This window comes from Haliaeetus albicilla, chromosome 26, assembly GCF_947461875.1.
Source record: "Haliaeetus albicilla chromosome 26, bHalAlb1.1, whole genome shotgun sequence".
Lineage (NCBI taxonomy): Eukaryota > Metazoa > Chordata > Aves > Accipitriformes > Accipitridae > Haliaeetus > Haliaeetus albicilla.
Genome location: NC_091508.1, coordinates 19,549,311 through 19,561,269, shown reverse-complemented (window position 1 = coordinate 19,561,269; position 11,959 = coordinate 19,549,311). Strand labels below are relative to the sequence as shown.

General features: G+C 46.4%; 1 protein-coding gene across 1 annotated transcript; it reads right to left on the bottom strand.

Annotated features, from left to right (window-relative positions):
* Positions 1–1,700: 1,700 nt before the first annotated feature.
* On the bottom strand, positions 1,701–11,487 carry PPP1R26 (protein phosphatase 1 regulatory subunit 26). Its single transcript, XM_069771076.1, has 2 exons — positions 11,333–11,487; positions 1,701–8,093 (listed from the first exon to the last, which is right to left on the bottom strand). Exon 2 carries the CDS (start codon positions 8,030–8,032, stop codon positions 3,977–3,979), a length of 4,056 nt encoding a protein of 1,351 aa, XP_069627177.1. The 5' UTR covers positions 8,033–8,093; positions 11,333–11,487; the 3' UTR covers positions 1,701–3,976.
* Positions 11,488–11,959: the final 472 nt, after the last annotated feature.

Below are 11,959 nucleotides of genomic sequence, written 5' to 3'. Positions count from 1 at the left end.
TAACTTAACATCCAAATTAGCAAGTCCTGTGCTCTGACTGAAAAAGAAAAAAAAAAAAATCACTGTGCATTTTTTAAAAATATAAACCAGCACTCATTAAAAAAAGTAACTTCTTTACATGCTTGAGCAGACTTGAGTTCATGGTTCCGTGCATGTATCTACTGCAATAGATAAAGGATCAAGTTAATGCCCCAGGAGGGTTGGAATAATGGAAAAAGGAGCTTGTTCTGGGCACTTACCAGAGCTATCACTGGAGTGCTGAAAAGGGCCAGGAAGGGCCTATAGTCCGTGCCTGCTCTACGTTTGGCTGCCTGTTATGATCAGTATCAATAGGAAGAAAAAAAAAAATGCTTTTGGTACTGCATGAATCAAGATTCAACCTCAAGAGATTTGTACTGCAGTCCCAAACTTGGTACCACATGCCTGGGACTCTTGCTCATTAATTTATTCTCACTCAATACAATCTTTCTACTCCTCAGCTGTTCAACCGTTAATCCGTAATGTGTAAGAGCGATTTCTTATTCCTCCAAGACACCAGACTTCTCTTTTTTTGAATGAGTGATGAGAACTGTACCCAGAATGACCATACTGCCAGCAGAGCTATGGCACTTTCCTTATGGCTGTGGCACCAATTCCAGAGATGTTCGTTGACACTAAACTATTTAAGTTACATCCCCTGTGGGTGCTCGCTCCTCCTTGGCAAGTCAGCAATTCTCATGGGACAAAGTATGGAAAAATTACTTGCTGACACCAAAGACAACTGGAAGGACTTGGAGATAGAAGGGAATACCCACAGCATATTGGTACAGAAACACCAGGGGTGACAGGCAGGTTTGCATATCAAAACAACAGTTTTCCTTCCCTCCCTCCCACCCTGAAGACTAGCTCAGAGACTCCTTGCCTTCTAGGAGAACCTCAGTGCTGGGTGTCACAATGTCACCTGTGAGCAAGAAAGCACATTCATCCTCTCCTTGCACCATCAAGGGCTCCTAGACTCTCCACCACCAGTCTTTGACAGTGGGGCAGAAAGGATCATGAGCTAATCCTGGAGGCTGCAGAAGCTGCACTACAGAGGATGCCATTTAGAAATACACTGAGTGCTTTCCAACTGAATCACAGATCTCACCTGCCAACCTCTGCCTCAAAAACAAGGAACCCCTTTTGCTAACCCTTTTGCTGCTAATGGAGAGGGGCAAGCTCAAGGAAAGACTCCGCTTCTTGACCACAAACACCAGGAAAAAAACCTGCTGTTAGGGTTTTGCTAAAATGACAAGCACCATTCTCACCTGCCAGAATACCCAAAACTTTTTTTTGCCTATGTGCTTTGTAGACTCTCCTTCTTAATTTTTTGTTATTAAGAACAACATTCCTTTAAAGAGACATGTCTTTAAAGATCTGAACTCTGTTTCACAGTCACAAGGAAATCACATGCTATTGTCACATAGGAGATTACAGTCTCAGACAGCGAGTGGCTGAAGACAATAGGAGACAAGAAGCAAGAGCAGCAGGTGAACTGAGATCCTGTTCCTAGGTTCGGCCAACACAAACGCTGTGATCGTCTGCAAGGGCGACATCCTTCACTCACAAACGTTACCGGCACAAATGAATTACATTACATCTTCTGGCTACAGTCAAGAGGGAAAAAAAGATAACACAAAAATACTACTCACTAAAGATGATGACACAAACCATAGGAGCACTCTGGTTTCACGGTCCATGGTCAGAACCCCATTTATTAAACATTATAAACTTATCAATGTACACCATTTCCTATATACAAATCAAGTTTATCAATTTAAAAAAAGTGCTGTTTGAAATCAGGTTTTATTTAAAGCACATGGTAATCGGAATTGCATCTAAACTGACAGCGAATCAGTTCACGAGTAGTATTGAGAACACAGATACATCGACAGGGGCACAAGACACCTTTTAAGTCTTAACGCTGATTTACTGAAAACTTTGAGGAGAAACATTCAGCTTATTTTATACAAACAGTACATAGTGCTTCCATCATCTCTATTAAAATTAAGTATACAGTTTAATCCTTTTAAAGCAAGGTACTCTGAAAACTTCTATTTTAAAATACCAGGCTATTTACCTATTCCAAACAAAAGGCCCAAATCCTGCAACTGAATCAAGGCAGACAAAAATATATGCCTGTGTAGACTGACTGCAGGCATGTGAGCTAAGTAAAAAACACTTTTCCAAAGTATCCTACCACAAAAATGAGATGATCTAGCATACTGATCTTTTAAACAAACCAACCAACCAACCCAAGAACTATAAAAAGGTGGCCGGACAGTAAGAAATGTCAAGTGACCACTATAAACATGTTTAAAATGTAACTGCACAACAGTATAAACACACAAAGGATGTTGTTTATTTCTCTACATGCCACAGTTACTTGTTCTACTCTATGCTACGCTGTAGTTTGCCAACATTCTGCAAACGCAATCACACCAGGGGATACTACACGATACTGGATCCTTTCTTGACTGCTTTTGCTCCATTTTGCAATATTAAGGCCAGCCTCCAGGAAGACTGCTGAAGTGATTGAGAAACAAAGTGATACTGAGTGATAGTTTGGCTGAGAGAAGTTCTGTAGAAGGCTAGATAAAGAGAATATCGGATCAATTCACAGGGACAAGATGTAAGAACAAACTACTCAAAGGACTTCACTATACACAAATGAAAACAACCAGCCAACAGCTTAAATTCACACTTTTTGGATCTTTCCGTGAAACCAGTGTGGGGGCACTTTTTTTGTGATAAGTACGTGCTACTTCAATCCCATTTAAAGTTAGTACAAATAAAAAGATAGTAGTGAAAAATTGCTTTATTCTGGCTGCTGGAAATGGAGGCAGAGAAAGCATTACCAGTATGAAAGAACAGTGCTGAAAATATCCTTGGCGTTTTACATTAGGGACTTCCTACAGCAAACCTAGCTTTGTTCTATTGCACAAAAATTGTAAATGAAAATAAAAGTTCACAGAAATGTAACATTTTAGAAACCACTTTTGAAAAAGGGACGTAAGGGCACTCGGTTCAAGAAAGTTCATTCAGGAAATCAAAAGCCATTTCTGGGTAACTGCAGGGCATCGAAATGAGACTTGAGAATAACGAGGAATTGTTTCAGCCTTGCAGGCCCAACAGTACGTAAATCTAGCGAAATCCACAGAAATCATGTTGTCTGAACAGACATGCTCCTTCACTTTTCTTGAACTGCAATTGTGCTTGAAATCATCTGCTAGCAGGAGGTTTTGGGCATTCAAAAGGTACTTTCAGCAGCTGCTGAGATCGCTTTACACAGGACGTGCAGAGAGACTGATCCACTTTATTTACCTGAATTTGCATTTGTATCTTCAAGGATGGATCTCCGCACCACAGCTCTGCTGACTTCACTGGAGTTCTGCTTACTGAACTCGACCACCAGCCCTCGGGGTGGGAGAACTGAGACCCCAGCATAAAACCACGACATAGGCTTGTCCTAAGGCAGCTTGAATGTGAACAGACGTCAGATAACCTGCTTCAAAAGCACAGCATTGCTATCAAATGCTGTGTTTTCCTAGGATCTCTTAACAGATTGCCAAATATATTCTGTGTGCAAACAGGTTTCCTTTTGATATATGATTAGAGGCCTCATAATTTAAAGCGTGATTAGCCAGTATCTTCTTATCTACAGTAACTACAGCATCCTGTAGTAATGCAAGCCCTAAAAATCATTATAAAAAATATTTCCTTAGAACACTTTAAATAATTTACAAAATTCTAGAAAAACTATGTATGTTTATCCATGATATCCTTGTTAAATAGAAGCATTTTTCACATTAGTGTGTATATGATATACAGATATCAGCATTCTCCCACTGTCTATCCTTTCATGTCTCAAGTTTTACCAAGGTAATTACAATGATAGTTATTTTCCAAAAAGACTGTTACTGTAAAAAAAAAAAAAAAAAAAAAAAAAGAAGAGTACTTACATATCTGAAACCTTTCTTTTTAAGAGGGAATCTGGGCAGTCCCCTGCAGGTACGTCAGTAAATTTTGCACAGGTTTTGTCTAAAACTTCCTGCCCTTGGTCCACTTCACAAGCAATTTCCCTATTCTGCAGGACAGGTATTTTTCCTTCCAAACTGGAGCTGGATACCTGAATTTCTTCCTGCCTGTTACTGTCCTGGCATGCAACATTTTCCTTTTTAACGCACATCTGCATACTGTTATCTGTACATGCTCCTCCACTAGTTTTATCCACTGTTACTGCTGTCACATTTAGTTCTTGCACTGGGCAACCTAAACTTGGATCTGGCCTCTTGTCCTGCTGGTTATCCTCTCCCTGACTGCACGCATGTATACTCTGCTGAGATGTGTCTCTGCTGACTTTATCTGCTTTTACCACTGCCATACTGTGTTCAGGGCATGGGCGATCTAAATTTGAATCAGCCCTGCTCTCTTTGTGGATATCTCCTTCCTCGATCCACATCTGTGTGTTCTCAGCTTTGGATATTCCTCTGCAAACCTTATCTACTTTTACTGCTGCCACACTCTGTTCCTGCAAGGGGAGACTCGAGTGTGAATCCAACTGATCTCCTGAAGCATTAGCTTTTCTGCAACCCTCTGCTTCCTCTTTGATATACAAAGGAGCAGCCTCCTGTCTTTCACATGTTTCTGCTACACCGGGACTTGGCACTTCCACAGTGAGCTTCTGAGAAGAACTGGATTCTTTTATTGCTGTCATAGTCTCCCCACTAAATTCACCTTTTGGCAAGGGGGCTCCACTTCCCTGGTTAAGTACGTCTGTATCCTGGGAAGCTACCTCCATTCCTAACACACTGCTCTGGGCAAGCAAACGCTCCGCTTTCTGCCTTTTGTTCAAAAGCATTGATTTCTTCCTGTCCCGAGCATATTTTAGACCTGCAATAAATTTACTTGAGATTTTTAGGTGAAAGGTATTCTTTCTTTTAGATCTAGACTTTGCATTAATTACTTTTTGTACTTTACAACCTCCATTTTTGCTGGTTTTAGGTGGAAGCATTTTCTGCGCAGGGTCTGTATTAGGGACAGCCTTTTTACCTGTTGCGTTTCCAGACAACTCAACACCAGCAACACCTTTAACCCCTGCCACTCCTTGCTTAGCTTTTGACTGACCAGTAGTATGAAGAGTAACATTCTCTGCAGAGGAAGCAGATTTCCCACTGCCATGTAACATTGCACTTTTCCCTTCCGTTCTCTGAGAGTCCTTCAACTCATCAGCTTGCTGAGATACCTCAGTCTTTTTACTCTGACCCAGCACGAGGTCAATCTCATTTTCAACTGGCTGTTGCTTTGCTTTTCCTTTATTAGCAGTTTGTTTGGTCACTCTCAATAGGTCCAGAGTTGCATCATCTTTTTGTACCTCTGAATTGCTTGCAGAGTCTTTAGCCTTTTCTGCCAAAAACTTCCTAATTTCTTGTTCGATGCTGTCATCGCTGTCCACTGAACTGCTGTCATCAGCATCTGACGCAGCTGTGAAAGTACATTTTTTATTTTTTGCTACCCGCAGGTTATTCGAGTTTGAAATTGGTTTAGGTTTATATCCTTTTTTAAGCTGTAAGTTAAACTCTAAGTTCTTCATGGTTTCTGGTTTTTCATTGGTAAGTTTGACATTTATGTTGTCTGGAGGATTTCTGATCGCATTCTCTTTCACAGCTTTTCTAGGTTTTGAGAGGCAGCTTTTCAGTAGCATGGGATTTTTACATTTCCACTCGTTTTGTTGGAGGCTACTAAATTCATCTAGCAGCTGAGTTTCAGTCTCGCTAAATCTGACTCTCTTCTTGCACTGAGATTTCTGGTCCTTGGACTTCTTCTTTAATTTTCTTTTAGACCGTAAAAGGTCCTTGATAGCGCTATCAAGGTCTTCATCACTATCCAGAGAACTGCTCTCATCATCTGAACCATCCCTCTCTTGAGTTTGGATGGTATTTTTCATAAGCTTTCTTGCGCTACTCTGAACCTGCATAAAAGGGTTTACAGAGTCCAAGGCCACACATCTGCCGTCAGATCCAGACAGTTTGGAAGACATCAGCTGCTGCTGCCTAGTCTCTTTAGTACTGAGCCTTTGAGCATCACAGAGTTCTGCAGGACTGCTCAGGGCACACTCCTCTTGGAGCACAGGAAATTTTGAATAGTTACCTGGCTGGAAAAGTCCTGTCTCCAGCTGCTCAGGTGTTTTTGATGCACCTTGTTTCACTATTCTGTCTTCCCTTTTAAGTCTCCTTTTACGACTCAGTGATAGCTTCAGTGTTTTGGGAAGTGAAGGCTCGAGGGTACCAGTGAGGCTGTTCTGATCAGAAGGCAAAGGCATCTGGATTGAGCGTGACAGGCTGGGAGGCTTTGTTCCAAGGTTTCCTGACTGTGCTTTCAGAGCCAAAAAAGCCCTGATTTCTTGCTCTATACTATCATCACTGTCCACAAGGCTGCTGTCACTTTCACAACGAGAGGATGAGAGAAGCTGGGGAGAAAAGAAGGAGTCTGCAGCGAGTGATTTGTTGTCACTTCCCATTTGGGATGGCATGATTGTCTTGGAAATATCAAGGATAGCTTCCGCACACATGAGTTCTGCAGATGTGTCTGCTCTGCAAGAAGCCTGCAATGTGAGCTCACAAGCAGCAATCTTGTTTTCTGGAGGTGCAAAATGTCTGGCTTTTTTCAGTGGTTTAAACAGGTTGTTAAATTCACTGCTGGTGCTTTCTAACTCTGTTGACTTTGAATTAATTTCTTTTCTCTTGTTGCTTACAGGGCTTTTATGGATTTCTGGTGAGGCACTTTTTGTTGAGCTAATTGTCAGGCTTGCAGAAATGTCTGCCATTCCCTTTGTATCAAATTGTTCCCTCTGCAAAGGGACACAGTCTTTTGTGTGACCTGCCTCCTTCCTGATTTTCTCCAGCTGATAAAGCTGAATGGCTTCTTCAATGCCATCATCGCTACTTGAGTCAGATGTGTGCATGCTCTCGTTGATAAGCGCTCCCCTTGTCTCCCAGTAATTAGCTCCACTTTCTTCATTTTGCTCCACTAACCAGGGCTGGCTGGCAGTGGCCATTTCTAGATACGCTTGGTTCACTTGGCTGAAATCACTAGGCTCTTCTTGGATTTTAGACTGCAAACACTTGGACTGCGTGCTGGTTTTCTGCAGCTTGGGATGGTGTCTCAAGAGGAGCGCATTACAACCTTGCTTTATAGCACCACAGTTTGTTTTGTTTGTTGTTTCTTTGTTGCATTTTAGGACAGGTCTCACATGGGAATCTTTTTTATCCTCCCCAATTACACATCTACTAATTTCTTGCTGCTTCTTCTCATTCAAGAACTGTACTATTTCAGCTTGTATGCTCTGTTCAAAAGAGTCATCGCTACTGATGCTCTGAGGGGAAGCAGGCTGTAGCCTTTTACCAATTCCCAGGTGGTCAGTCAGGTACTCTTCAGAGAGCATTTCAGCTTTAAATTTCACAGGGAGAAGATTACTAGCCATTTTGTTCTGGGAGAATTCTCTCTTAAACCTTTTGTCTCTGCTTATATTGTCAGAACACTCCGCATTCCTTTGCAACGACTGGTCACTTTTGCTTTTTGCTTTCAAGTACTCTTGAATGGCTTCCTCTATACCTCGGTCAACAGAATCGTCGCTATCAGAATCGAGCAAGAGAGTCCCAAAACCCACATTCTCTTCCACTTCAGTGTCGTCCGAATCAGCAGGGCATCCACACTTGGTATACTGAGGATGCTTCCGTAGCAATGTGGTGCTAGATGCGACTCTGTTACTAGTGCCCTTTTCTCCCTTTTGTTTCTTCTGCATAATACAATCATACTCATTGTTCATACCCAGGGGAGACTCTTGACTTTGCAGGTTGTTTATGATCATCTGAACTTTTGCACTTACAGAGGTTCTAGTGACGTCCCCTTCAGATTCAGAGAAGCAAACGGGGTATCTACAATTCCTTGCTGGTCCAAAGGACTCCCATTTTGTCTGAAGAGCTACCAAAGGAGAAGCATTCATAAGGAACATTCTAGCAGACAACAGCAAAGTCCACAATGGAACAGTTTTTCAGACTGGTCTCTCTTCCATCCTACAACAACAACAAAAAGAGAGGAAAATGTTTTTTATTACGCATCTACCTTCTAGAAGTTCCATGCAATAATAGTGGCAACATAAATTGTAAATTATTAATGCTCAGACTTACTCTGCCAGATAATCACAAGAGTTACTCCTCACCATCACTTTAGTGGGTAAATCAGTCACTACTGCCATTAAGGACAAGACAGAGCACTCATCATTTGTGGTTTTCAGTATTTTCTGGCACAACCATAATCCAATTCAGGTAATTATCTTCACTTCCGAAACTCTTCCTGCCCTTTTCATTGAAGGTCATGTTGTCTTTTGTGCACGCTCCTAAATACCCATGGATTGTCAAGACCCACAAAGAATCACTCTGATGATAATTCAGTGCACAGGCGTGTGCGATGCCCTTCTGCACTGATGTTGCCTGAATATTTTTGCAATGAACTTTGTGGCAAGAGAGAAAGAAGAATTTTAAGGGAGTCTTTCATAATAAAGTGGAATCGGTGGGAGCGGAGAACCCTGCAAAATATTCTGCTCCCTGTGTTTCCTTTGGCATAATTGCCCTTTTTAAAGAACTCCCGCCATGCATAGCTCAGCTTTTCAGTTTTACAACAAAAACAATGTTAGCTATGTCCACGTGGTATATAATGGGCGGATGTGAAGCAAGCTTGCCCATGATCTGAGATGGTGGAACACAAACCAACTCTTATTCAAAGAGCAGAGTAACTGGGTTAGCATGCCTGGATTCACACACTAACCCAAGACAGCTTTCACCAGTTCTGGCCTGGCATTAAGCACACACAACTGAGGGACTTCGGGCAGCTCAAAGAGAAAGGAAGCTTATTTCTTTCTGAAACATACTATACAGTAATAACCCTGAGACACCAATCATTCTGGCCTCACTGCAGGATAAAAGCTCTTGGTAAACACAAATCTTTAGGAGTTTGCAAAAGCAGGATAAAGACTATAAACTATTCTTCGTATTATAGTAGAAAACACAAACAGAATGAAGCCCTGTTTTGTGGAATAGTGAAAAAAGCCATCCAGAAAATGCCAGATAACACCCCGAAGAGTCCACAACTTCCATGCAGTCCCAAGAGGGCTGATGGTTTCACCTGCAGCATCACTTGGTAGGATCAAAACAGTACCTGACTGACACAAGGCATACAGCAACCCCAACAAAAAACTACAGCAGTAGCCTGGTTCTTCAAGCCACAGAAACCCAGCGAGCCCTGACTGCAGCGTGGCATTGGACTCTACTGTCCTACAGAGACATGCTTCTGCCTCTGAATCCTCTCTGACCTTGCCCTTGTCAATTATTCTCTAGTTCTGGTTTCAAATTAATCAGTGGCAATAAATATTTTAAAGAATTAGTGATTCTAAACTATTTAAAACTTGTAAGTATATTTTCTACTGAGAATAAGGTAACAGACAACCAGGGGAGAAAATTCTTTATCACTTTTAAAAAGAGCATGGTGGTCCAACAAAGAACATGACAAATGCTTTTGTCAAAATTATTCTGGGACCTGTGCTCAGGTAGCAGTTTTATTGCCATCTTGTTAGTAGACTAGAATATTCTTGAAGCCTTATTGACCAAGGCAGGGTCAGCCTGAACATGCCTTACATGACCTCTGCAGAGCGGTTAGCTCTGAACACACCACTGATAACACTTTTGCCGCTTTGTTTGCCGGTTCTCTGCCGCAGAACATCTTAGCAGAATACATTGTAACCCAAGCTCTGAACCTCCATTTCTGTTTTGCTTTTCCTCAGTGATAATTCATTTCAAAACATCATTCCAACAGAATTAAAATTTTAAGTGTGGCAATCAAGAACATCCCTCCTCACTGGCTGGTACCTGGAGCAACCCAACACACGCTGTTTTAACTTCCACCTTTTAGACAACTGAAGGGAGTTTAGACTGACTCCTGCTCTACGCGCACCAGTAAAGCACAGTGCTCCCGACCGTTCGTGTATTCAGCCATGAACCATAACTGGGGAAGCCCTTCACGAGCAGCCCGACACAACAAGGCTCAGAACCCAAACTTTCAGAAACACGTGAATGAATACACAATTTCTAAAGTAGCCTCCAGCACATTCACTAGGGCAAACATAAATCAAAAACATTTTTCCGTGCAATAAGCAGCTAAGGATCAAAAAGACAGAAATTAGAATACCTAATTATCCTGAAGAAATGCAATTAACACACTTAAGCTCCCACCTTCATTAAAAAAAAACCAACCCAACTTATTTCCTATTAACCTATTTCCACCGTTTCCAGGAAAGGGCCAGGTGCCTTCGTTATCCTACACTGGGATTGCAGTCGCCCTGCAAGAATTACACGGGACTGGGATGAACTTTCCCGCCCCAGCAGTGCTTCAGGCCAGGGTACCTACCCAGGGGGTGCGGGCTCTGAGGGGGCACCCAACAGAGGGCACCCACGGAGGGTGGGAGGGGACATGAAGGGGACACCCACCCGCGGGGCACCCGCAGAGGGGCCGTGAGGGGACATGAGAGGACACCCACCCGCGGGGCGCCCGCAGAGGGGCCGTGAGGGGACACCCACCCGCGGGGCACCCGCAGAGGGGCTCTGAGGGGACACCCACCCGCGGGGCGCCCGCAGAGGGGCCGTGAGGGGACACCCACCCGTGGGGCGCCCGCAGAGGGGCTCTGAGGGGACACCCACCCGCGGGGCGCCCGCAGAGGGGCTCTGAGGGGACACCCACCTGGGGGGCGCCCGCAGAGGGGCCGTGAGGGGACACCCACCCGCGGGGCGCCCGCAGAGGGGCTCTGAGGGGACACCCACCCGCGGGGCGCCCGCAGAGGGGCTCTGAGGGGACACCCACCCGCGGGGCGCCCGCAGAGGGGCCGTGAGGGGACACCCACCCGCGGGGCGCCCGCAGAGGGGCCGTGAGGGGACATGAGAGGACACCCACCCGCGGGGCGCCCGCAGAGGGGCCGTGAGGGGACACCCACCCGCGGGGCGCCCGCAGAGGGGCTCTGAGGGGACACCCACCCGGGGGGGGGACGCCCGGAGGCGGCGTACGCGGGGCCACCGCCGCGGGGCGCCCCGCCCGCTGCCCGCGGCCAGCCGGGCCCTGCCCGCGGCCGCCATGGCTCCCCCTTCCCGCCTTCCGCCGCCCTCGGCCGGCCGCGCCGGGCCCGGACCTGGGCCTCGGCGTTAGCTTCGGCGGAGCCCCGTCCGCCGCGCCGCTGCCCGCCCCGTCCGCCCCCCTCCCCGGCGCTCACCTGCCGCCGACCGCCGCGGGGCGGGAGCGGGGAAGGCCGAGAAGGGGTTGTGGTAGTGGCGGCGCCCGGCCCGGTCTCGCCGCTCCTGCCGGGCTCCGCTCCGCCGCGGCCGCTTGCCCGCCGCGCTGGTGCAGGGGCGGGCGGCGCTTCCTTCCCTGCCCCCGGGGAGCGGGAGGCATGCGCCGCAGGGCTCCGCCGGGGAGGCGGGGGCGACCGCCCTGCCCTCGGCGGCCGCGGGCTCTGCCCGCGGGAGCGGCGGGGAGGGGACGAGCCGAGCCGAGCCGGGCCGGGCGGCCCCGCCGCCGGGGCACAAAGGCAGGCGCGGCAGCTCCGCCGGAGCCCGGGAGCCGGAGCGGTAGGGGCGGGAGGCTGGAGCCCGTTCAACGATTGACAGCGGAAGGTCCGCCGCGGGGAGGAAGGGGCACCCCGCCGGCCCTGCGGAGCTGGGGCCTTTTGCGGAGTCCAGGGCAAAGATTTGGGCCCCAAACCCGGATCCTGCAAATGCTGACCGGCTCTGTCCCGGCAGGGACTTTGAAAACGCACTTACCGTTTGCTTTTGAGACAAGAGCCGAGTACTACGCGCAGGAGGAGAATTAATTCCTCACGCTCCCCTCCGGGGTGCGATGG